We start from the raw sequence: 27931 nt of genomic DNA on the forward strand, positions 1-27931 counted from the left end.
ACACATCGTAGTCCTAGCACACTTTTACTGTCAAAGCATTTTGCCTGCAGCAAGCAACACTGTTCTTCAAGTGAAGCTGCATCTGTACAGACTTCAAATGAACACAGAGCTGAAAAGTAGAGAGCTCTGACTCCAATAAAAAGGAATGACTGTTTTGGCTTCATAATATATTTTCCAGCCCTAGCTTTAATCTAAATCAAATGCCCATCTTTCTTACTGTTCATGCAATGCAACCGCAGCACATGCTTAAGTATAGGAAAATTGCAAGTGCCTAACACCATCAAATTGTATTTCCATCTAGTCTGGAATCTGCATCAGGCAGAGGATATTAACTTCTGTTTAAACAGGCAGAAACTATTCTCCATCACTAATTAATTCAGAAACTGTTCCATAGACCTAGCCAAACAGCTGCTGGGCATGGAGATCTGGACAATCAAACAGGTATTTTCTGTTTCTAAACTTCCTCCCAGGCAGTACAGCAATGTCAGAGACTCTTTACAATGCTCTTCTAGCACGTCTGGCATCTATAAGGTACAGGAACTGTTGGCAAAGTATTAGCACAGCACCTTGTGGGATTCTCTCTGCCATTAGAATCTTGCTAGAAATTAGCCCTCCAAGGCAGAACTCAATGATGCTATAGAGACCCCACCAAATCCCAGCAAAAGCCAGGAAAATTTTTCTGGTCTAGGTGTCCATAGAATGGACATTCCTAAAATAGGGAATTCAATTTTAAAGTCATGTCTCTTCAGGAACTCCTGGAATAGAAAATTTGCAGGGCAGTTCTGAGCTGCTAAAGGAGAGGCCTTTGATTTCAATGGTTCCATCACTTTAATGTTGCAGCCCTGATGTGCCCCTGCTTTTCTCCTTGATGTTCTCACCGCATGAGACAAGCTTCTGTGGAGCTCATGGGATTTGCATAAGCTGTGTGTGTGCAAACCACTGATGGGCACTGTCACCACTGCCTTAGTATGGTGTCTGACTCTTTGAAAAGGGGCAACAAGTAAATCAAAAGCTGGCTAATTCAAATGAAAACCAGCCTCTGGATTTTAATACACTCTGTTACATTTTTTTGGTCATTATCTCTCCAGACCAGTGACTCAGCCTTGTAAAACCTTCACCTTGATCATAGTGTTGACACATGACAGCAGCCATTCAGCTGCCATGGACACCTATTTATGTCTCCTCTCCTAATTTTGAAACAGCCCAGCAAGATAAATGAACCTCAGACTGCTAAATGTCATAAAGACTTTCATGAAATAACAGAAACTCTGCTTTTTACCCTCAAACAAATGATTTAGCAAGTTCTCCAGGTGAATTTCAAAAAGGAACTGGCTTCAGCAAAAAACTTCAGAAATGACCAATGCCTTGTTTCCATGAAGCTCTGCCGCCTCAGATGGGCACCCACCACAGTTGTGCCTAGGTGTCTGTCACTCAGGAAGTACTGCCCGTAGCAGAGTCTCTTCACTATGTCTTTAGCTCCACACTTCTATGGACAGGTAAGGCCTGCAGTGGGCAGTTTTTAATATTTAAACAGAAAACTGTGACATGCCTGATGCTGTGAGAACACCCCGAAGGCCTATATACTGCTCTGAGGTATTTCCCTTATCTAGCCAGTGTCCAAAAAATACCAGATTAAATGCCAAGCTGCTGCAATGGGACTCAACCTAAAGTCCATTCACTTAAATGGGAATCTTTTCAATAAACTCAGTTTGCTCTGGAGGATGAAAATGGTCATTAAAAGATAACTTCCATTTTAACTAACAAGAGCAGATAGAAAGCAGTCAGACTCCCAATAGTCACAGCCCGTTATACAGGTTAGACCTTCTACTCATGACTAAGTTATACCTTACCCCACTCAGACTGTCCCCATGGCATTGAAAAGAGCAAGGTACTGCTTCTGTGAGAAAAGGTATCTGTAAGAAAATGCAACTATGCAAATATGGGGGGGGTGGCTGGGGAAGAAAGCCCAAAATTGGAGGAAAAACAGTAGTTTGTTTGCAAACAGACCAGGTTACTTGGAATAATAAACAAGTTCCTGTTAAGAATTACATAGTTCATACCAAAATGCAAAATGTCTCAGTGTAACTTAGTGAAAGTACATTTTGACTGTCTCATTCATTTCTCTTCTTTTGGGTTAGGTGATACAATTCTCATCTGCAACTTGACAGGATGTAAAAAATAATTACAAATGAAAAGGTTATTCATAATTTTTAAATGAGTTAATTAGTAAACCCCACCAGAATCACTCATTACAGTAATTAATAATTGATTATACTTGAAATTAAACACAATTTTTCATTAAAATCTAATTAAATATCTGCCTTTTTTCTCGTTGATCAGAACACTGGGTCTGGTAGAGACAATCTTTGCTAAATATGTTTATGCTGAACTGAACCATTGGATTTGATTTTTAATAATTGGTAGTTCCTTTAGAAATTAGTAATTATGACCCTTAATTACACTGGTTCAACCTGCTCAGCATTTCTGGCACCTTGCCAGCCATCTGTGGTGTCTGGCAAATGCCAGTGAATTCACCTGAATGGAGAGGATAAAAAGGATGGGAGGGCACTCAATGGACCTTCCTTTTAACAACATTAACTGTGGTTTTAAGCAGAAGTGTGATCTTTTGTGAACTCTGAGATGGGGTTCTGAGTTGGAAAGAAGCAAACCAAACTCCTCTCCATCTATCAACCAGCACACACCTCCTCCTCCTCCTCCTCCAGAATGAACTGACACTGCTATGCTGAAATGATTCTCCTCTGATACACTGAGATTATGTCCAAAGGAACCATGTTCAGGACATAAGGAGAATACCAGACAAATGAGAAAGGTGACTCCAAATGTACATAGCAAATGATGAAAACTGACTGCATATTTCATCAAACTGCTGCTGATTTAATGTTGGTTAATTAATCATTCCTGTTTCTCTTACAGGAGACATAAAAGCGACCAGAGTATGATGCAAGGCAGAAGTGGAAAAGTATCAGTCATTAAAGAAGTGTATATAAAAGGAACACAGTAAAAGCAATCCTTTGTGGTAGTGCTAATCATATTCATGTAAAATGAAAGCAAAATCTTTCGATCCAGACTAAGATTTGTAATTCTAACCACGACCTTTTATAGTTCATTAGTGTACAGGAAGTCACAGCAAAATCAAAAAGACTCATTTGAGCCATGAGAAATGGGCTTTTTACTCATGATCACATCTAAAAGTGTCAGACAACTGGAGTTTGCACCACAGACAGTCTAACATAGAAGTCTAGGAATGGACTTTTTAAAGACATTTATAACACACGTATCAAACAGAACTGAAGAAAAAGTAATGGTAACATTCCAGCTTTACAGGCTTAAAAATACAATTTTCACTTCTAGCAGTTCAATTACTTTTGCAACGTACAAAAAGAACTCTTTTTTGCAATGAACACTGACAAGCTGCATAAAACAAAGAAATTCAGATCATGCCTAGGTTAAGAAAAATCCACTGCTTTTCCACCCAAGATGCAAATTTCACCAGCACCATCTACTCTAAAAAACCCTGATGAACCACAATCTCAACCCAGTCCATCTCCATCCTCCTAATCACCCTGTGAACTCCAAAATTAGTTAAATGTCACTGAAATGGGTGTGCCACCAAATGATAGAATTAAACCACATTTTTGTGTACCAGGATCTTGGTTCTGATCCTGTCCCACCAAAGTCAGCACTGAGGGACCTGGATGTGACTGGGACTGGGACATCCTATTTTAATGGGATGCTTAGAGAAAACCTGGTGGCTTTGCCTCACGCCAGGTGCACTTTCCTCTGAAGAATGTAAACAGTCCACGATATTGAAGGGAGTACAACTCCCTCATATGACTCATGTTTTACTAAGCCCTTCTGGCTTTATGACAGGTGTTAAGCTCCCTGCCACAACACTGCAACACAAACAAGTCAACAGATGCCTTATTTACCCATCACTTTGTACCACAGTCTTGACCCTCTGTTTCCCAGACATTAGCAGTACGGGAGGGTTTGTAGAGAAATGAAATAAAAGAAAGAAAAACAAACAGTAACAAGCTTACCTATGAAATAGGCCAGCAGGATCACCAGCGTGACTGAGATGACGATGGCACTCAGAGCAGCACATTTCCAGTTACAATACTTATAGGGTTTCTTCAGGTTAAAGGCAGGCCTAGAAAAGGTACTTCTGGGAAGGGGCCTAGGGGGAGGCGAGTACACAGTGCTGGACGTCAGGGGATATCCCGGCGACGTTGTACAAAAAAGGGGAGAAGTGCCTCCAGGTTTGAACAGGAAGTGCCTGAGGGAAGAAAGACCAACAGCAAGTGACTCCTCACACAAATCGATGCTGAGGGAGGCGTGGGGTGGGAGAATGGCGACTGCTGCCAGGACGAGAAAAGCAGCTCCACACAATGCTGGCTACAGACATGGACGGCATGCACAAAAGAGAAGAATAAAAATCAAAGGCAAATCACACAGAGTAAAAGAAAACAAAACCAAAGAAAAAAATCACAGAGCCAACAATGCCACAGAGAACTCTTCAAGGGCAGGAGTCCCCTCTGTGGAAGAGCTGGCGTTAGAGTGAGATGAAAACCCCAAGCACAGCTACGACAGACTGGTGGCACGGGCAGAACTGGGAGCCTGCTCGCACTCCCACAGAAATGCCCTACGGAGGCTGAAGAGGAGTGGAGGTCAGATTAAAGAAGGGAGGATGTTTATCAATTTATTGATCACTGCATGAGAGCGTTTTTTTTGTGGCATTGGTGAATGGAGATGGGAATAAGGAGCTTAAGCCATTCCATAGCACCCAAATTGTCACAGAGGGGAATATTCACACTGTCCCCATCCAGCAAATTTAAGCGTCAGACAATGGCGTGGCTAAAAGCATCAAAGTCCTGTGTGTTGCCAGTGGGGAGAGGCACCTGCTTCCACAAAGCAGTCCAGTGAACATTGGATTGAAGGATACTTTTAAAAAAGTGTGAATTACTGTCAAAGGCAACAGCATTTCCTGTCCAGTGACACATTGGGAGGCACCATATTTTGCCCATTATGACAAACGCAGCCTGAGAGCCAGCCATGAGCACCCCGGGTGACACTCATGGAAGTCAGCATGAAAAGAACACACTGAAGCCCACGAGAAATGAAATGTCCCAATGGAACCTCTGTCCATGGGAATACTAAATGAAAAACCTGATTTTGGTGGGACATCATGCTGTAAAAGGCATTCAAATTCTGGGAATGAAACCTGGGAAATGGAGTGGACTAATCTACCACCATGCTTCTGTAAAACAAAAATGCAGCCTGTGAGGACTGAGAAACAGCCCCAATGCCCTTTGCACATTCTGCCATGGCTTATGGGGCCAGATTTGCAGCCAGAGTAAATGCAATTAGCATGGATTTGTGGGAGTCAGTCAGTGGCTAATACCAGATGAAGAGGTGACTCTATTTTCCCCATGAAGTTACTTGTGCAGTCACAGGGGGAAACATCACGTGCGGAAACACCATAGTGCAGAAAAGCCACCAATTCATGCAGGAAAATGTAACATGTAATTATCCAAAATAGGTGTCTGTAATAATACAGCCATAGTTCTATTAGTACTGGAAGTATGACTGCCGAGCATTAGAGAAAGATTCTTTATTTCTACTAATGCTCTACATAAAAAAAAAAAAGAAAATATTTATACAATAAGTCAGATACTATCCCCTTTTTGAAAAGTATTTATTTAGATAGAGATGTATCTGTTCTGAGCAAAGAGGTACCTGCCGTGTTCAAGTACACCAATAAGCTCTTGTGTGAATGATGGCTACCGAATTATGAGCTGGCAACACAAGATTCAACAGTTTTGGCACCAACTATCAAGTTAAAAGTCCATTATAATTTAAAAGTAAGGTGATCAAAATTTGTGTAAGGATGCCAGAATGGGTGGTTAAAGTCAAACTCCAAGGCTTGGCTGACATACACCACTAGCAGACCCTTTTCAGATAATGTATGTGGAAGACACCAGTTTAATAGTGAAGTATCAGGCTGTCAGCACAATAAAGGGTTCAGATTTTTATGAAAATGAAATTAATTTTGGTTAATATGGGAGTTGAAATTGCTGTAGGTACTTCTTACAAATCAAATGACTTTCAAAACAATAAGGGGATAAAAAGCATATGGCATGCAGTGGTTCACTAGCATATTAATGAGTTTTCCATTAATATGTACAGGACACAATGCTCCAAGCCCCAGAAATTCATTTTTTAAAGCCATATTGGAAGAGGTCAGCAATGGTGTTGCCCTTAAACATCACTGGTGTGACCAAATGCTTTCATGCAAAGATCATAATGACTGTACAGTAAACAGGAAGACCAGATAAGTGTCACATACCCATCATTGTAAGCACCGTCATGTCGGGAGGAGGTGAGAATGTCCATCTCAATGAGGTTGTCCTGCAATGTCTCTAGGAATGTCTGCTTTGCTATGTTTCTACATACATATGGAAACATGAATGAAGCCAGTGAGTCATGCATATATGAAGTGTGATCTTATAAACCACAATGGTTATAGTGCAGTTGTGCATGGAATTAGAATGATGGACCATATATTTATATGTATAAAATGCTACACATATACATATATAGCTTTTAAAAATGTTCACTTCTTTATATATACACTATATATATGCATATACACACATACAAGCACACACGCCCATGTGCATGTATCAAAAAAGTGGATGTCTTTGCTCATTGCACATTATTTATTGCCAGTGACACATGAAACCTTCCAAACTCCAGGATCCAAAGGACCAGATTTCAATCCAGCCCAGCTGTAATCTGTTTATACTCCTGCACCTGTGTTACTATAACTCTGAAAAGGGACAGCAGAGTATCTATATCCTACTGTGGCCAGTACCTTGGTAGCACTCTTGCATCTAACTTTCTTATGGATTTCCAGCAAAAATCTGCCACTCCTTTGGATTTGAGAACTTTTTAGTTTCCAATTTTATTAATTTATTTTCCTTTGTGGAATAATAACTCACTATTATAGAGTAAAATGTAAACTTTCAAAATGTAACTTTTGCTCAATATGAGTATTCCAAATGAAAGTCTCTTGGTGATAAGCAGATATAAGCCAGAAACAGGTTAAGCTGTAAACCAAATTCCAACACCAGAGTATTGGCTATAATCTGGATAATACAGGCAATAAGCAAGATACTTAGGGCCTGCACATGCAAATGCTTGGGACTGACACTGCACACAGCAGCAACATTTTGCAGTATTTGTCCTCCCGGCATGTTCTTTTATGAGTCACATTTTGACCTACAAATGCTAAACTGTTTTGTACTTTTTGAGGAGAATAGCAGGAACATAAAGAATTAACTCAGAGGCACAGCTGGGAACAAACTGTCTTTCTCACCTTTGGGCTTGTTTCTCAAGACCTGGCAAAAGAACATTCTTCCCATGTTTTTTAAAACAAAATACAGTCCTGATTTTGCCAATGTCTGTTTTCAGCATCAAAACTGAATCTAAGCCTGAATTTGAATAAATCCCCTGGCAAAATACTAGTAAAAAAAATAACAGCATTGTGGTATTTTATCACTTATGCAGGATTAAGAGCCTAGAGCGCATAAGTGACATGAACTCAAATAAGAATTCCTGTCAAAGAAACTGGATTCAGGTAACATGCTAAACCAAGAGAAACCAGCCCTGTCACATTATACAAACCTTGATACTGTTTCTTCTAAAATGTTCTCAAACCTAATTTTCATTTCTACTGCCTCCTTTGCCGGCTGCTAATGCCAGCACTTGTTTAGCTCAACTCCCTGCTTTTGGAGGCCTTTGGGCTGCTTTGACAGAACAGATCTACTCCTTGATCTGAATGAAAGTGAAGTAACTCCTATTCATAGCTGTGGAGTAAAGTGGATCAACATGCATGAGCTGTGTGCCATAGCACTTGAGACATCAATACATCCCCAAGTGTTTGCGGCTTCCTCACATTCCCTGGGAATGCAGGAAAGACTGGATGTTGAGTTCAATGCAAAAAGAAGCAGCATATGTGCATGCACTGAGCATTTAATGGGTAAGAGGCAAGGCACCTAGCAACACACCAATCAATAAAAGTTCATCGTTAGTTAAAATCCATGTCAAATTGGTTCCATGAATTTCATTTGTGGATAGTCAATAGAACAGAAGAGGGGAGGGTTACACAATCTCATAATGTATGCATTTGTAACAGACAGGTCGCTGGGTCACCTGGGGGACTGATGCGTGACTGTCTTCCTCATGGAAGGCTCACGGAGTCTGCTCCCTTGGAGATTACCTGTAAATCGCTGGCTAGTTACAAAACACTCTCCTTTCTCATTAGCAGTAATGGTGGGAGAAATCTGACCTTACATGATTACCACATGAAATTTCCTGGGAATGGAAGTCTCCTGAAAACTGTTGATTTGTCAACTAAACGTCCATCTAGTTGGCATTTGTTTGCTCCCACAAGGTCTCATGTAAAGGAACATTAAGAAGGCCACAGAAGGAAGAAGACTGAGGAATAAATAGGGGGGGAACTTACCTGTCAGGAGTGACCGCTGAGCAAATATCTTCTCATCACAACCTTGATAATACATGGCTTTTAAAGCAACAAAAAAGGGAGCAGACGGGAAAAGAAAGAGGAGAAAGGAGAAACAGAGAAAAGGGAGTAAAGGGAAACTAATGAAAAAGGAGGGAGAGAAGAGGAGGGGCTCTTCCTCTTGCAACATACAAAATTCTCCGATATGCTTATTCAGTCAGTTGTATATTTATGCTGCACATCTCTTCTTGCCCTTGTATTATGATTTAGAAATTTCCAGGCAGTGACAAACCAGTCTGAATTCCCAGTTCTGAAAACTGCCTGGAGTCCATGGCAGTCAAAATCAAGCCACTTAAAACTGGGTAAATTCTGTAACTGCAGGCACGTTCCACAGCCTGTGATAATCCTAGTTTAAAAGGTGCAGCTTTTTTCTTCTTGTGTTCTCTCTCTGTTGACTAATATGGGATTAAAAAAAAAAAAAACAACAACAGAAAAAAAATTCCATTTTTTGACATGAGATTAAAATCTCCTAACTTCAAAAACCTTTATTCTTCGATTAATGTCTCTTGGCCAGGATTTATATTTTTACATATTGGACATTTTATTCTCCTAGGTGATGGTCTTTTTATTTGGTTCTAAAAATCTTTGCAATGGGGAAGATGGGGAAGATCAGTCTCATGGAAGAGGCTGAACTGGGCTTCCAAATTTGCTAAAAAGCTCTGAAGCCTGATCTTTTTTATCTACACAATTCCCACTGAAGGAAATGGAAGACCTCTTCATGCCAGAAGAGCTGACTGTCAGACTGGAAATTAGTCCCAGATATGCTGATCATCTATGCAGCTCAGCCTTCTCTCTTTATGACACCATTATAACACATTTTATTTTCTTAATGTTGTATAAGTGAAGGAATAGTCAGTAGTATTAATTTGCTGTTGGCACAAGATTACATATTTTCCAACATGCTTGTCGTCAAAAAGAAACACTGGATGAAATCACACCATTTCAACCAGTGTGTCAAAAGCCTCCCCATCAGTCTTGAAATGACCTGTTTTCTACCAAATTAATAACATGGTTAGACTGAGGGCCAAGTACAAATGTGACTGATCTCTGATGCTAGAGTGAAATCATCAAATCACGCAAAAAGAACTCTTCATGCAGGTAGACCTCCAACTGCCAGTCTGATTAGCAGCAATAATGTGACCAATCCAGCCTGCAACAAGAGCAGTCTGCTTCAGATCTTGAAAAATTTTCATCCACAATGATTTCACAGAGAAGAAATGAGGACAGCCTTTAAGGTTTTGCACTACTAAAACAGTGTATTATCTCTTTTATAAAGAATTCACCAACTGGCTAGGAAAAGGCACAGGACTTCCTTCAGAATTATAGAGGATTATCACAAAAGAGCTGCAGGAGTAGGGCCTAAGTATTTTTTAATGTAATTTTAATAAGAATTATTACATAAAACTCAATGCTTTGGTATTTGTGCTTGAGAATTACTAACACAATATAATTACTAAAACTGTTGCCAAATCACACTTCCATTATTTGCTTATAATTTTGTCTTAATCTTTTGGATCCAGCTTCTTAGTTGAGTCTTTTTAATCAAGCAGTCACAGAGAAATTAATTATCTTTAAATGCCACAAAATGTGATATTGAGGTTGTTTTGGAAGTTTCAGAGGGCCAGCAGATATAGCTCATTCTCAGAAAGACTGACAGATGTGCTCATTTTTTAAAAAACATTCTCTTAGCAGAAGTTTGCAAAACTGAGTACAACTTGTCCCATGATACAATTACTGCTGCCTCTCAATGAGATTCCTGCAGGCAGTGATGTGAAAAATTTGGGTTTTGAAACTGTCTCAGTTTTCAGTTATTGTATGATTTTTGCTGTCTCAAATCTTGTTGGTTTGAGAAGCTTAGTCAAAGACAGTTGAGCAAGTGCACCATGTTTTAGGCTTGGAAGACTCCTCTACAGACTGCAAAAGACACCATGTATGGGAGCTAATGACTCCAGTGGCTGCTCGGAAGCAAAACCTCTGGAGAAAGCAACTGGGACTGCAAATAGATGCACTCACCATCAGATAGGAGGACTGAGGCTGAGGGAGTGTGAGACCTCTGTTTTCCAGAACCTACACAGAACCTGAACAAAGCTATGAACTGCAACTTGGTACACCCTTGTCACACCCTTCAGGTGTTGCATAGGTGGAAAAGAATTTGAGAGCTAAATGGAAACACCATTAAACGGCTGATGCTGCGCTATCCAGTGTTTCATGCTTGCAGAAGCAATGTTGAAAAGGGCAGCAGCTGACCTCTCTTCATTAGGTGATACAAGATCAACCTTTCCTGAATTACGGTCTATGAAAGTACCGCTTGATGAGGCACAGCTACAAGGCTAAATCTTTTCAATATACTGACTGATTTCAGCTTTTTAAATAGGATATTGATTTATCCTACCACATAGGAAGAAAAGACATTAAAGGAAAATAAAAGAAAGAAAACCAAGAACATTTTAATCTATGATCCTGACTCCAATTATAAATGAGGAAAATAACCTTATAAACAGTTGTTAAAGACAACATTTTTAGATTATGAAAGAAGAGCAATTTCCTCTTCTCCTAGTCCAAATAAAAAGACACAAGGAATAATAAATGCAATGCAAAATGCATAAGTCAAACACCAGTTCAGAAACTAGGTGGCTGGCTATGCAGATGTGTGTATTGTCCATAACATCTTGCGCACACACAGTCAGAACACTGTAAGTGCTAAAGACAGTGACCTACCTTGTCTCCAGTGGGATGTTACTGTTGAGTAACCAGTTGTCCTGAGCATGGGCTGGCTCTTGAGTAGTGGCTGGTTGTTCTCCAGAGAGAGAGTGGTCCGTAGGAGCTGGGCTGGGGTTGCTGCGTGGAGTGAAGTTCCCTCTGTTCAGGGAATTGATGGAGGCTGCATGATGCTGATTTGGGGTGTGAGCATGTGATATTGGAGGTGGTGGAGTTCGAAGTCTTGAATGATTTTGAATATTTGGAGGATGATCTAAAACGGAAGTAAAATACTTTTAAGGTTCATGATTTGAGTACTTCCATACTGGGTTCATCAATGTGCAGACACTTCTGAAAAGTATGAAGGCTGGGGTGTCATACATCCTAAATGAAACTCAAAAGGGTAACACAGCCTTGTTCCATATGTTCTAATGACACAGCATTGACCCCTGAGCCAGCTAGAAAAATAGTTCAGACTCATGCACAAAAGTTATGAAAGTTTAAAGCACTGCAGAAAGGCTGTCCTGACAGCCAAGTTAACCCTGATGAAGCAACTGCAGGTTGCAAAATGCAATCTATCTGTTACACTGATTTGTGATAATGTATGAAAAATACAACCAGTCTGGATAGATAACACATTATGGATATACAGCTCCCAGAGAAGTTTGTTCTGCCTGTTTTGCCTGAGAACTTTCAATAGTTAAGTTAAGAAGAAGAGTAGGAATACATTTAATCACAGACTGAGTTTGGTGAAAGCCATAAAAGCATGTCAGGCTTATACAATTTAACAAAATCCAGTAGTTTGTACTGTTAAAAATGTACTCAAACTGAGTAAAAAATTCATGTGGCATAAAATCTGAGGTGTCAGGAAAATGAAACAACAAGAAATGAATAAAGATGTTAAAGATCAGTGGTATGGCTACTTTGAGTAAAGCTCAATATTTCTTAGCCAAGAGACTGAGGAATGCAGACTGAGAAAGATAAACACCCAGGAAAGATGAAGCAAGTGCTGATCGTATCTGTATTTTTATTTTTTTAACTAACCATAAAGCATTTTTTCATGCTTTTTTTAGAAATGAAGAAAACTAAAGTATTTGATGGAACTGGAGGGAGATTGACAGTATAGCACATTGCATATGAGAAACAGGACACATATACCTCTCTGCTTTGAGTGGGTTCATGCTCAAAAGTCATTAATACTGTGCACTGGAACAGACTGCCCAGAGAGGCTGAGGAGTCTCCCTCACTGGAGATATCTGAGAACTGTCTGGATCCAATTGTGTGCAATGTGCTCTGGGATGACCCTGCTGGAGCAGGAAGTTTGGACCAGATGACCCACTGTGGTCCCTTCCAACCTCACCCATTCTGTGATTCTGTAGTACACAATACTTTAGTGATGCCTTATCTGAAAAGAGTGTCTATCCTATCAATCTAATACTTACCAGACTTCTATATCATGAGAAATGAACCCCCATTGTATTCACTAATTAGAGACCTCAGAACTGAACAAATTGTACGTAGTTATACATTACGACAAATGGTATCAGACATGTAATGATACTCTTGAAATTTGGATTAGGACTTGGATTTAGGAGAGGAACAGAAGAAGCATTCACAGTGTCTCTGCATCTTCTCAGATAGTTAATCAGATAAAACACGGAGATGTGTGAGTGAGCCATCCTGTCCCTCCTCACCCTGTGCTGACTCACACTGCCTCATCATGAACTATGGCTGGTTATACCAGAACCTTATGGTATTTGAGGTGGTCTGGCAAAAAAATATGTGTTAATTACAGGGGTGCCATTATTCTGACTGGACATATATTTACCTCTGGCTTTGTCAGGTTAGACACACAAACAGGAGTGTATATTCCAAAGGGAGAACTGAGTGGTTTGAGGGTCCCAATCTTAAAAGCCAATTTTATCCTAAATACACAGGTCAGACACATACCTACCTGTCTTGCTATTTTACATCAGTAACACAAAAAACAACAAGTTCAAAAAGAGGTCTATACTGGGCATCTACATTTGGACAGACTGACTTTTCACAGGAATCTAAGGAACTATTAAAAAATCTGACTTAGCAAAGCTCAACCAAACTTTAAAAAGCCCTATAGTGCCAATAATACTGGCCTCTGACTTGCACATCAGCCAGCAAATGAAAGGGAAGAGCAATGAGCATGGACTGTATAGACAAGAAGTATCAGAACTAAACCAGGTTTGATCTCAGCTCTGCAGCAGCATGTGAATCAAAGTGTCCAACCATTCTTGGACTGGATATTACTGGGGACTCTTGCTTAGTGGAAGTCCTGACCATTGAGACAATACAGTGAAGGAATTCTACTCTTTGTTTAGTTAAATTAATGACTCTTTTCCTACTCAACAGACAGGAATCAAGATAGGAAGAGGGTATTAAGTACAGCTGAGGGAGATAGAGGGTATCCAACAAATACAAGGTTTCCAACTTTTAGGGCTGTCAATCTATTACCATTAATAAGAACTTAGACCAGAGAAAGTAACTTGTCTATTCAGGAGAAACATACCAGAGGTTTCCAAGACCAGCTATTCAAGTTTTCAGCATAGCTCATGTCTGAGATGAATATTATGCAATCTACAAAGGGGCTAAATGGGGGGGATCTTGAAATAAGAAGTAGGCCTTCTGCAAAGTTCTCCTGCTATTGGTTGACTTTTCCTTCAGGAGGCACCATTTTCACATTGTGAGTCAGAGACTGTTTTCAAAGATCTGTTATGTAAATTTCAATTTACACCATATTATTACAGACACATTGCAGATGCTATTATGGATAATGCTTTTGAATCAAGTAAAAATGTGTTATTTTCATTCTCTATTTTCATATCCTCCGTGATTTCTTTGCTAAGTAAAGACAGCACATCTATCTCACTCTGGTCTATGTGATTTTTCACAGGATTTTATAGCTTGCATTTTGTTTTTTCTGACATTTAGGTAGCTTTTCCTTCCAGAATGTTTTTTATTTCATTCATATACAAATTCTGAACACTTATGTCATGTCTGAGCACTATGGAATTTAATATACCTTGACTAGAATTAGTAATTATTTCCCCTGCCTTACGATCCTTTTTTTTTATTGTCTTCTTCTCAAATAAAGGAACATCAGAAATAAGGTACAGACAAAAGCACAAGCCAGGAAATAATCCTACTGAAAATTACTGCAGCTGTGCAGGATTTTCTTGATGCAAAAAAAACTGTTTAGGTTCTTACCCTCTGCTGTGACCAAAGCTCCCATGGGATTTGTAACAGATCATGAAAGCCAACCAAAAAGGAAAAAAAAAAATCTTTCTTGATTTCCTGCACTTTCAACTGTCCCCTTTTTTGAGTATGCTTGGAGAAGCTGCAGATTCTCCACTGCTTGAAGTGTTCAAGAACAGGCTGGATGGGTCTTCCAGCAACCCAGTTTAATAACAGGTGTCCCTGCCCACGGCACAGGGCTGGAACTAAAGGGTCTTTAAGGTTCCAACCAACTCAAACCTGTGATTCTATGAGTATTAACTAGACCCACAATGTTTGAGTGATGTAAACTGTGTGACTGTACTTCCTCCCAGGAAGGAGAACTTAATGCTGGCTGCAGTGGCTCTCTTACATCATGTACGAGCAGAGATCGTACACAGTGGAACATGCTCAGATCATCTGCTGTCTATTACACAGAATTGAATTTTTACAGAATTGAATTTTGACAGATCCCACCATGTAGATGGGATACAGGGGAAGTCTGCTACAGCTCTCTACATCTACCAGCAAGCCTTTACTGGGACAACAGCAGCACACAGGAATTCAGAAGACTTTATAAAGGAGCAGGACACTGTGGCCAGTGCACAAATTGTACAAGATTCCCCAAGATCTTTCTTAACCAAGTATAAGATAGCTAAATGTGACTATATGTAAGTTATCTCTGTTTACTCCAAAAGAGAGAATTTTCAACATTTTCCTTCTTGTAATTTTCCTCTTTGGTTTCTAAAAAGACACAGACTTAATCATTCCCTCTCTACTTATTGTCAGAATGAAAAACTTGACATTACCTACTCAGAGGGATCAGCTGAGCTAACAGAACACCAAGGAATAAAACAAACACCTTGTAAAGCACCTCTCCCCCACCTATACAAATTTCTAATAGTCTCAGAGTCAAGGAAAACAGTTTAATGGTTGATTTGTGCCTTGAAGGGAGAACAGAAGAGACCCATCAATAGCAAAGGAGTCTTAGATACCAGTCCCAGTCTTAGACACCAGGTGCCAATGAAAGAGCATCCCAAAGATAATGTTCAACATTTCTAGAAGACAGGCTGGCAATTGTGGAAGTCTAAACAACCAGAACTTGTAGAGATCCCCATAAGCCTCATTTTCTCTAAAATGGGTAGCCAAACTGTATCTAACATGTCTGTATTCAAATGTAAGAAAACTTTGGAAATCTGAATGCAAAAAACAGATAGAAATCAAACTGCTTTTATGTTGGGGTTTTTGTGGGTTTTTTACTTGTTTTATAACATTAAAATGGCATTGAGAAACACTGGCTTGGTAATCACAGATAAAGCAGAGCTGAAAGATAATACAGTTAATGAAGCTTGTACTTGGTATGTATTAGAGAGCCTCGACAGAAGGCTGTGAATGAAGAGCTAAATAAATGTGAACCATAAAAAATTACCAATGAGGACCTAGAATGACAAAATTTCAAAAAAAAAGATTCGAACCTCATGTTCCTTTTCTCTCCCTTAATCTTTAATGAGTAGTACTGTTTTGAAATTAGTCTATGTAACAATTACACTTTCTGATTCATTAGGTTTTGGGATTGTGTTCAGAGCAAATGTGCTAACCTCTGAGCGAAAAATGCATTCTCATTTTCTCCCCAGCTTATTCTGTTCTTCCACACATTTGTCATTTGTACATCTGCTCACATTCAGACAGACTGATGCCTAACTGGTGTCTGGATTAGGTACAGGAAAGATTTCTCTTTACTCACTGTATATATTACCAGGTGGAATGAATCACTCTGTGCTCCCTTGAACTTCAGCTCCACAGTAGCTGAAGTGATGGTGATGATGAACTTGCTAGTGTGACTTTGGACAATCGTGCTTGTGCCCACTCACAAGGAAAAACATCCCCAGCCCCCATCCTGCCACCCCTTGCAGAGGAAACAATTTTTTTAAAAAACAATGTACTCTTCATTCAATTGACAGAACAGCAAAGAGCCGTGCTTCAGCTACAGGACCCACTTCAATCTGCTGCAGATGTACACAGACGGCACTTGCACCAGACTCCTGAAATCACCTTCACAGGGCTCCCTGTCCTGTTGGGTGCCACTGGGTAGGGGAGCTAGGGTGCTTCTCTCATGAATCTGATGAGGCACTTAAGGTCAGATGCACTAGGGAAAACTAACCTGGGTCTTTTCTGTCACCTTTGTAGGGGACACAGGGAGTTTGCTACTGGAAGCGAGACTGCTTGCCAGAAACAGGGTCCCTATCAGACCCATGCCAAACCAATGATGGTGTCTGCAAAATGAAAAGAGAGCAGAATATTTAACCCCCAATTTGGCAGATAATGGAAAAATATTAGGAGGAAAATCAAAGTGGGAGGAACTGCCTGCTTGGAGGGTACCTTAATGCTTTTGATTACAGCCAGGACAAATTGCAGACCCAGTTTTCCTTCTATCTGCAGACAATCCAGCTGAATGTGTAGCATCCAGACTGAGCTGAAGCAGTGTGCAAAGGCACCTCTTTTGTACCAAGTTGGTCCACCTCATGGCTGACACTGATATTCTGCAACCTAGAGGAGAATTTCCTCTTTCAAGGAATGTCTGACAACAGTGTCTGTCTCCATGGGACAGTCCAATGAGGAAGCCACTGCACAGGAGGGTGAAAAGAGATGGAGTGAAATAGGTCACCCAGTAGTCAGATGATTTATCTGAGCAGAGATAAAGTGTTTGCAGAAGTGTTTTCCCTCACTAAAACTTAAAAACTAGAATCAGCGTAACAACTTGAGTGACTGTCTCTCCTTAAGACGCACAACCACTGAATTTCACTTTAGACCAGCTTCTCCTACTATCAAGTGGAGTGTTTTCAACAGACTGTGAAACACGTCTTTTCCTGTAGCAACATCTTGTGTTCCCAGTTTTCAAAATGACACTGAAACATAAAAGGAAAGCAGAGTGCTGATGTATAATCTCCATTAAAGTAACAAAACAACAACAGAACAGCTAACCTTACGTTCTTTCCTCTGTTTTATTTTATGTAACAGAATAATAGGGGGCTGGTGTTCCATTAAGGGCTCTCACCCAGAGAAGAGCATAGTCCTCATCACACAGAATCATCAGTGTCTGTGTCCTGGTTCTAGAGTATTCTGGCTCAGAGTCTTTTTTCAACTGAACTCCTTGAGTTGCAATCTTCACAACCTCGCATCTCACCCGCACTTTATGATGCCATGTGCATAAACACGCAACCAACTGTGGACGACTAAAGCCTAATTAAGAGTTTTCCCATGCTTCTTTGGTGCAGTCTTCTGTTCACAGAAATCCACAAACATTGGAAACTACTTACTAGAGGAAAATCAGCTGTACAGATGTAAATAGTTTTGAGCATCCCTCTAAATGTGAAACTTGGACATTGAATTTGCAATAGCATGTGCTACAAAGACTGAACACCAAAAAAAGCTGCAGAATATAAACCTTCAAGTGTATTTTCATAACAACACTACTCACTGTCCCTATGAATGTCTCCAGACACTGTCCATAGCTATTCTAGATATCGTTAGTCAAGCTACACATATCAGGACCAGTGCAGAAAGACTCTGTAACTATCAAAATCGAAATTTGACTTCCAGCAGTATACTATGTGTAAAAGTGGTATACTTCCAGCAGTATACCACTTGTTTGCTCTCACAAACTGAGCATAACAAGTAGCAAGTGAAAATGAGGGTCCTCAAAATCAGGCAGCAGATAAAATGGCACTTTATTACTGACTTATAAGACTAGATTTTATAAACTTATTAAGACTTCATTCTGAAACATTACCAGGTCATAGCTGTACTTTAGAAAGTTCACTTGTTTAGATCAATGACATCCAAAATCAGGTCCATTTAGATGCTATCTATGCATGTGTAAAACGAGCTGAAGCTCCCCTCCAGCTGCACAGATCAACACTTCATTGGCTTTACTGTTTATAGAAAACCATGGGTGCACCAAATCAAGCCCAAACAAGCCATCTCCTCTGTATTTTGTTCATCAAATGTGTACATTACAGGCAAACTTTCCTCTCAAGTGCCAAAGTGCCTTTGCAAAAGCAAGATATTGACTTCTGGGCTTGAAATCAATTTTTTGTTTGATGCTGGGCTGTCAAGCTTTGCCTGTACATAGTCAGCAGGAGTTCTGGGTGGTTGTTTTTTCATCAGCATGCATCTGACTGGATTGAATGCCCTACAAGTAATGGTTTTAAAAAGGTTCAAGTCACCATCAAAGGATGATATGCAGACTTTTAACTCATGATGTTCATTACTCAATAAAAGGGAGTCACAATCTAATAAAATCAAGGCAGAGTATTACTGTTTAGCTTCTGACAGTTTATGAAGAATCATTGTCTTTAGCACAAAGGAAAGCGGAAAAAACCCAGAGTATCTGGCAGAGTGCAAATTCAAATAACATATTTAACTTGTGAAATAATTTATGGGAAGCACAGGAAAGTAGCTCCTACTGTGCCCAGCTAAGCAAATTTTTCTGCAGCCCTGGAGGCTGAATTTTCTGCTGGTCTTAAGAAAAGAAACATCTTTAACTACCCTGATACTGCACACTGGAGGCAAGAGTAGCTTTTGAAGTCTCAAGCTGTTGAACTGCTGGCCTTTCTGGTCTAAGCATATAACAAACAAAGAAACAATGCTTCATTAGAGCTCCTTCCCTCTCAGAAATGCCCCAAACATAAAAACTGACCGTGAGCCTCACCACTCAGGTGAGATGCTGCAGCCAACCACACTGTGCTCTCAGCCCCTTAGGCCTGGGTTCTCATGTTTGGAAACCCATAACTGCTATTCTCCTAATTTTCACAAGGATGCTCAATGGAGTTTGCTGTGCCATTCTGACAGCACTGATGACTCCTGTAAGCTCCCTTCCAGCTAATTGACTGAGGATAACCCACCTGCACTGCATCTTTGCAGGGCACAGCACCATCATGTCAGGCAAGAAAATCCACTGGCCTGGAGCTAAGGATGGTGCAGCCGTGCTCTGATTTCGAGTTGCTACAATTATGCTCATTGAATGTTTCTAAACGTGTGTGTCTAACACTTCAAAACCCGGCTCTTGAAGAACTGGGATCCTGCAGCTTTCTCTTTTCTGAGTAAGAGATGTATGAAGTCAGTACTTCTGAAGCTATGTGCCTTCTTTGAAGTGTTAGAAAGGTGTATCCAATTCCTCACGTTTTCCATACTGCACACAAACCCTAAAACTCATTTGTAGCCACCCATGATATCCCAGTAGCTGTAGTTTAGCCAACTATGCCACTTAGATCATTGCTAGTCTCCCGTCCAAAGCGTCCAACCTGCCCAGACTTGGCAAAAGCAGATAGGTGCCATCCCTCATGCATAAAAGGCCTGGGGAAATGGAATTAGTTCTGATTTGCTGCCCCCTCCATTGCACATTTAAGAACACAACTGTTATTACACCTAAGACTGTTCTTCTTGAAAGAAATGTAGTGCATTTCTCTGAGGTCTGCAGTTTATTGACTTGAGGCCCCAAGGAACTCTTTGATACAGAGAGAGTTTTGCTCGTTTCCATCCATACACTCTCTCCTGTGTCTGTTTTGTGCTCCTTTCATACAGTAACATATGGAGACAAATATTTATATAAATATATGAAACAGATAACCACCTAGTTGACCCTTGTCCAAACCAGACATGATTACCTGTACAGTTACACAAGCAAATCTCTGAATTGTTTGTGTAAAGCAGTTCCTGAAACAGAAGTACATCACCAAAAGGTGCCTCTGGCTGCCGTAATAGCAAATAAACTCAGGATCTTGTCAGCAAAGCTCTCAGATATTGCTGGCATTTTGTTTTTTCATATACCTATATTAGAAAAATTGAAATATAGACCTGATCTTTGTCTGTTTCTCCGTAAAAATAAAATGAACAAATAGTCTCTATTTTGCTTACACTCTTCAAAAATCTTATCTAAATTGCAGCACTGTTGTGACTTAGCTGTGCACAAACAGACAGGACTGACAGATCTCCAGCTCCATCAGCACAGCCAACTATTAACAGCAGCTGAGGAAATAGTCTGGTTTATGTATTTTTTACAATGTTGTTAGCCATGACAATCCAGAGCCCATCCTTTTACAAATATGAAGCACACAAGTTTCCAAGTTTCATGCAGTTTGACCATGTGTCAGGACCAGGTATGTGCTCATAGTGGTCAGGGTGAAAGATTAATAGCCTGCAATTTTTTTTTTTAATTTGCTTTATTTAATGTTAACTTGCAAGCTTTGGGTCTGGATTCCAACCTCAAATGGCATGTAAATCCCACAGCCACCTGGGAGTTGCACAGCACAAACACCTGAGGTAGGGTTTTGTCCTTTCTTTTTCATTTTTATGTTACCCAGGCTTGTGAATGTATAAGTCTCTGGTAACACACAATTCCATTATTTCACAGCAAAGTACTTATGGAATGCAACACGGTGTGATCCAGCACAATGCTAACAAGCACTAATGATTTTAATTATTCAGTCTTGAGAAAGAAATGGGGAGATTTCATCTTGGCAGCAGGTGAAATAAACTAATTCAAGTCTTTACTGGCAAATAGAGATTTTTTTTTCATGACTTTGGATCAACTTTTTTGCATGCTGCCCCCCAGGTGCTACCAAACAGAGGCACTGCACAGTACATAACCAGTTCTCCAGTTTTGCCTTTGTTACCCACTCCTTGCCCCCATCCTCCTTTTATTTTTTTTTCTGCCTTTAATGTTTTAACAAAGGAAATTCTATTAAACACCTCCAAAGCACAACATAAACTGGTGACAACTCCATCTGACAGCTGTGACTGACACGATGTCTGTCACAGGGATTACTACCCACATCTCCCACTCATCCACCACATACACAAAGCTGACTAACTTCCTTTGGTGAAAACCATGGGTGCAGATGAGTGTAAAATCTCTCTGCACAAGTGGGAAACCTTTTTCCTTTTCATACAGGAATCTGATTTCTAAGAGCTGGGCTCCATGACCTTTTCCTTCAGGTTCTATTTGGCATTCTTGGAAGCACTATGGCAGACGGCTGCACTCCAAATAATTCTGAAACAGACATAAAACTTTTATATTTTTATTAACACTTGAAGAGGCTACTAAAAGAAAATCAAAACCATGAATCTGTCAAGACACCCCTCAGCAATGCTGCACTTTGTTCACAAAAGCACCATGATGGAATGGCAATGTAGCTTATCCAGCGTGTATGGTTTTCTACCTATTCATAATGCCTCCTCCCCAAAAAAATCTCAGTACTAATTGATCCAGACCCTTTGACAACACACATCTGAGAGAAAATATTCATGATGAGTCTCATTAATCACTTTCATTCTTTTTTTTACTTCTACACATCATGTTGCAAACCTATAGTGCTTAAATTACATCAACAAAACTATAAATACACTGCACCTAAATAATAATAGATCATAAAGACATTTATACATGTTCTGATGTTAATTTTTCACCCTAACATTCTGAATGTACCTTTGTGTAGCTCTCTGCCTTGATACAGCAAGACAAATGTATACCGTGCTACAGAGACAGAAAAAACCATGTTATAGTTAAAAGATTTTGATCTTAATTCCTCCTCTTAACTTTTGTTTCCCTTCCATGAGCTATTGCCTTTACTGGCAGTGATGATTGCTGCCCTTCAACTTCCATCTTGGAAAACAGGCTAATTTAAAATGAATACATGAAAAGGCCTCTGGTAGAACAAAAAGACTGCCTTAGCTTTTCTGTAAAAAAAGAATCATTATTTATAATAAACATTATTATTTAGAATCCTAGTGCTTTTCGTGGTTTTTTTTCAGTGCAGAAGAAACAGAGAAAAGCCAGGGTACACAGCTATTCAGCAGTTATTCTCATGTGCACAAGGCATAAGAGGTTTGAGAGAGGCAGATCTATTTCTGCGAGTCATTCTTCATCGACACAAGCTTACAAACTGTCCATGTGTGAAACTGTCACTGGATTATTACTGGTATCTCGACATATGCAAAGAGAGAGAGATTTTTCATGTGCCCTAAAAGAAGTAAGGTATGAGCTCCCATTTCTGCCACTCAGTGATACCCTGTGGCCTTGAAAAATTTACCAGGATAATTTGAAAATCAAGCCTCAAATTAGCAATATTAGTGCAGATCCCAGAGCCAGAAGCTTAGGTCGTTTAGTAATGTTCTTTGGAAACAGAGTCCTAGCACTGTCTGAAGTCTGGTATAAGCTGCAGGTTCCCTTAGTATGTGGCAGTTCAGGAGAGTGACAGTGCACTCAGATAACGCTTTGGCATGAGGCGCGCGGCTTTAAGCGCAGATTATCACGAAAGATGAGTTTTGTAAGGTTCTTTTCATTACTTCCTGTAAGTGCTCTTGACATTCTTTGAAGCAGTTTAGGAGAGCTTCCTAGGAAAAATGTCAAAATAAAGTAGTAATTTTCTTATAATATTGTTCAACAAATGTGAGCACGGCATGGTTTAGAAAAGATCAGTGGCTTATGAAGACGATGCGAACATGCACACATCTCTATATTATCAAAGACTTTGGTGTGATCAAAACAATAAACAATAATTTCATATATACCCTGTCAGAGAACTAGAACAACTGTTCAGTGTAGAAAAGGGATTTTTTATGACTTCCAAGTATCCTGACAATATACATTTCAGCTGTATATGAAACTCTGTTTCAAACATTGCTTGTTATTCTTTGAGCAAAACAATTTATACCAGCTTCATGCTGGAAACATTTCCTATAAAATTTATACCCCTTCTATCCCTTTTAAAACAGAAAAAATGGAGTTCAGAATGCAGTTGTATTAAAATATGGCCTTGTTTTTTTAGGGACAATCATGTTAAAGCTATTTTAGTCTGCCACCAGCACCAACTGACACAACTCCAGGAGGGTGACAAAATTTTTTGGTTTAATTAAACAGATGATCATTAAGATATAATTTATTCTGTAATTCACAAATAACATGTGATAACGAGGGTTTATTTTTGTTCCCTTCAAAGTCCCAGAGCCTCCTCAACCCTCTAGATGAATGATGTAGAGTTTGGAATGGACCCATCACAAACCGCAAGTTGCAAATTAAACAGTGGGATGAATACCTGGCTACAGGGTTTTACAAATGCTAACAGAACACATCCTATTCAGTCTACTGTGAGGGAACTTCTTCCAAAAATATATTTCTGTACCAGAAGTAAAATTACTCAATAACACAATTTAAATTAATAATAACTGGATATTTTAAACTTTTAGGCTTAAATTTCACGGAATTTGTTTATGCATAGATCTTTGTACTGCTCACTTTTAAGCTAAACCACTTCACATATTTAAAAATTGACAAAATTTTACATCAAAACTACAGGAAAGAATCATTCAACTCATCACTGGAAAGCCACCAAGCCTGCCAAAGAGCAAGACAGCTTCTGCATGAAGGATGAAGCCCTGACTCCACTGAAAACAACTGTCAAACTCTTTAAGACTTTAGTAAGGTTGGAACTTTACAGCTCATTTTCTGAAAAAAATATATTAATACTTGAGGGTAACTTTAATAGTGGAAACCAAGGCAGGGCTTTCTTTATTTTTCAGTTCCAGTGATCAAACCATGACAGGGACAGATCTGTGTCTGCTGTCATGAATCCAGCAACCTACTTCCCTGCCAGCATAGCCATTTGGAAAGAAACGTGCAGAAACTCCCACAGAGATCCACTGCCCTTGATCTGCAGCAAAAATCCTGTATTGTCAATACTTGCCTTGATCTGCAACGTAACTCTTGATGTCAGCAGCGGTTTTGTGCACAGTGTGGGCAGTATCTGGCTCCTAAGGAAAGTTTTAGACGCTGGGGATGCATTGAGATTAATCTGCATTTGATGCCTCACTGAAGAAAAACAAATGAGCAGGGTTTGTGAATACAGTGAGTGAGGGAAATGCAACGGCAGCCAGAAACCTACCAGAAAAATTACAAATGATGCCAGAGAAGAAGAGCAAGAGTAAGGCAAGGAAACATTAGCCCTGAAGAAGGATCACTGATAGACCAGATTATCTTAATCTCTTCTACAGCTTTCCTTCTAAACTATCAACTTTCATCTGGACCATCCCTGATCTTCCCCATCAGTCAAATCTGAAATTCACAATCGCTGCCAAGCTATCCTTAAAACCAGCTCTCATAAGCCATATAAGCCAGAAGGGTTGGATGAACATTCTCAAATTTCCCTGCACTCCTCTCCTACCCAGTCCAATCTGTATCTACTGAAAGACCCACAGGCAAAGCACCAGACTGCTCCCTGAAGTGAACCCAACAAACTCAACCAACTCTGCTGGGATCTTCAGGTGGTGGATCTTCACCTTCAAGAGGTGGCTGGACCTCATAGAAAAACTCTGGGCAGCAGGAAATGTAGACTCTCCATTTCTTTAAATTCACAGTAGTAACGCTGACAGTTACAAACCCCTCACACTTCTGTGTAATTGCACAGTGTTTATTGGAGGAGTAAAGTGATAGTTTCCCTATTTGGGACATGGTGCTTTTAAAAAAATCTGTCTGGTATACACTGGGAACCAGAAACACAAATAATAATTTTTATTGCATAGGAACTTTCACCCAGGATTCTTACAGTAATTTACAGCATTAATTAGTTAAGAGCATCTGATAACAGGACTCCACATTAGAAGATTATTGTTATAATTAAAGGTATTGAATGATGAAAGGAACAGAGCTCAATTTGTACACCAAAGTTGAGCACAAAGATTTGTGACTAAGCACACATGACCATATGTATTTCATTTCTCAATCCTGCTTCCATCTAGGAATTTGTATGTTTTGGCTAACCTGCTGGCTGCTGACAAAAGTAATGGGCATTGGTGTAATTCTCCTTATCTTTCCTGTCACAAAGGTTTCAATTTCCACAAAATTTGTAGGATTTTGGTATCTTTGAGACCTCTGCTCCCCATTAAGCAGTCAAAACTGGTCAACAGCTTAAAAATACAGGTAACAGGGCGTCAGGCAGACAGGCAATACAGTTATTTAGACCTTATTTTCTTAGGAAATAGTTAAAAATTACAGTGATTGCACTGGGGGGACAAATACAGATTGCATCATGAGTTATAAAACAATCTTTAAAAAGACAAACAAAATTATTGCTTTTCCTTAGTTATACATATGCAAAGAGTCTTCTTTATATAAAAGGTGACCTTCATCTTGAGTTCAAGAGCATTCTGGTCTAGTGGAAGGTGTACCTGCCCAAGGCAGGGAGTTGGAGCTCAATGATCTTTAAGGTTTCTACAAACCCAAACCATTCTGTGATTCTATGATTTATGGTGAGAAAAAGAAAGTAGTGACAATCATCTTTTTGTCTTGAAGAAAGTTCCACTTTTTTTAGGAATCAGTACAAAAGCTCCAGTGAAGTGAGACATCACCCAAATGTCCTTCAGTGCAGAAAGAACCTTCTTTTTTTTCTCCTTGTAAGAGACCTATAATCTTTTTAAGACAATCCTCAGAAAGACAGCATCCAGCCTATGAGGAGGGACTTGTCCAATGAAAAGGAGTCCTCATAATGACAAAAGGTGTCAAAATTGTGGATGATACACTGGGAGTCATTCAAACTGCAGGGAGGGGTGTATCCTCTAAATGCATACTACAGTCACCCAGGTTTTCAGTAACTCTGCACTTCGCATCCAGTGGGAATCAACAGATTCTGAAAATTTTCTTTTATTAGAAGTTTGCATCCCACGACGGGTAATTAGCTGCTCAGAACTGAAGAATGACAGATAATAACACTTGTACTCAAAGAGATCAAGAGAAACTTGATAACTTTCCTTCTATGATCATCCTTCCTTGGAGACCAGACTCTCTAGCAAATCAAGCAGTGATCCATGAACAAGTATCAACAGTGTTTCTACCTCTTAGCTGACTTGGAGCTGCTGATAAATACTCTGCTGACTCCAAAAGACTTTGTACCTGCGAAGCACGCCAAACAAACAGGTATGAAAGCAAAAGGAAGGCTCTGGTTGGCAAGGAACAGCACTGTGGCTCAAACAGCTGATCTGCAAAGGCAGCTGTTTGAGCTGTGGAACATTGTCCAGAAACTCAGCACCTGGCACAATAAAGGGAACAGAGTGGTTTCCTGCTGGAAAATTAGCAAAGACTCCATCTCAGTAGCAACATGAACAGCCTCTCATAAGCTTTCATCTGCTGTACATTTCTGACACAGAAACACAGAGTGTTCCAAGTGGTGGTGTGCAAGTGTACAGCTGCCTGGCTGACCTGCTGGTAAATGCACTCACCTGGACGAGAGAGATGGCTTCTGAGGGGTCAGTGCCACAACAGCTGGCGTCTGGTGCAGGGTACGGTGCCGCACTGGTATCTACTGCTCAGATCTCAGCGCCAGAAGCAACTGTGGTTTAGTTCTGAGCCAGGGTCAGAGTTATGCCAATGTGATTCCTCACAGATCTAACAAAAACACAGCTTGAGCCACAGACACCTTTGATCAGCAGCAAGAAGGAGAACTGTGCTTCTTTAAACAGAAAAATCCCAGGGGGGGACACTTAGGCTGTTTTTTATTCTTGTAGCTGTGAAGGCTTCTCTATACATGTACACACCACATTCTTTAACTTTTCCTTCAGCACACGACCCTGGCATTTCTGAAAGCCTGCCCAGATACTGCTCTGATACTATTTAGAGAGGCAACACTCTACGCTGAACAAGATACAATTGGAAGGAAGATTGCAACAAGATGTAAAGAGAGAGGAAAATGAAGTGGGTGGAGCACCCAAAACCTACCAGGCATCCTGCACAAAATATTCTAAACCATTAAGAGTGCACGAAACCATCAGGCAAAATCTGTGCCAAACTGCGTAAGATATTGGTAAAGCATCTGCTTCTACACCAACATCCAGAGAAGATGTAAGGCTTGTTTCTTTATTTTTAATTTCAAATGCTGATTTATTTATTCTTTGCGTATTCCCACTAGCTCAGGTTTATGAAATAAATAACCTGACTGGTGGAGAAGTTTAAACACATTGAGTAGTCATGTTCTCATCTTTTGGCATACTATTTCCTTTTTCTAATTTATTTTACTAAACTTGTCAAGAAAGGAAGACTCTCTTGGCAAATCAGAATGAATGCAAAGGAGCAATCAACAACATATATAGCTCACAAATCTTTGTACCTAGCCTCCCAGGGACTGGAAGCACATTCAGGTTTAGATAGAATATCCCCAAGGATTTACACCTATAAATATACCTAATAAACTCAGTAAAAACATGAAGTGTGAAGTAAGCACTTCATCAAAAGCTTATTTTGGTTTTCAACAAATAAGAAAATTAAAACTCCTGCTGCCCACATGAGTCTGTATGTCTGGATCTTTCCTCATAGATAAAATTATTCATGGTATATTA

The 27931-nt window shown here is 39.9% G+C and overlaps 1 protein-coding gene across 3 annotated transcripts in view; it reads right to left on the reverse strand.

Annotated features, from left to right (window-relative positions):
* TENM4 (teneurin transmembrane protein 4) overlaps nucleotides 1-27931 on the reverse strand; it is a 600039-nt gene that overhangs the window by 202156 nt on the left and 369952 nt on the right. For all 3 annotated transcript variants that reach the window (XM_059838450.1, XM_059838449.1, XM_059838451.1), the window contains 3 exons: nucleotides 11324-11576; nucleotides 6368-6466; nucleotides 4062-4297 (listed from right to left, as the gene is read on the reverse strand). In XM_059838450.1, coding sequence (XP_059694433.1) covers nucleotides 4062-4297; nucleotides 6368-6466; nucleotides 11324-11576 — 588 coding nt within the window. The remainder of the gene's footprint in view (nucleotides 1-4061; nucleotides 4298-6367; nucleotides 6467-11323; nucleotides 11577-27931) is intronic.

Source organism: Haemorhous mexicanus, chromosome 2 (genome assembly GCF_027477595.1).
Source record: "Haemorhous mexicanus isolate bHaeMex1 chromosome 2, bHaeMex1.pri, whole genome shotgun sequence".
Lineage (NCBI taxonomy): Eukaryota > Metazoa > Chordata > Aves > Passeriformes > Fringillidae > Haemorhous > Haemorhous mexicanus.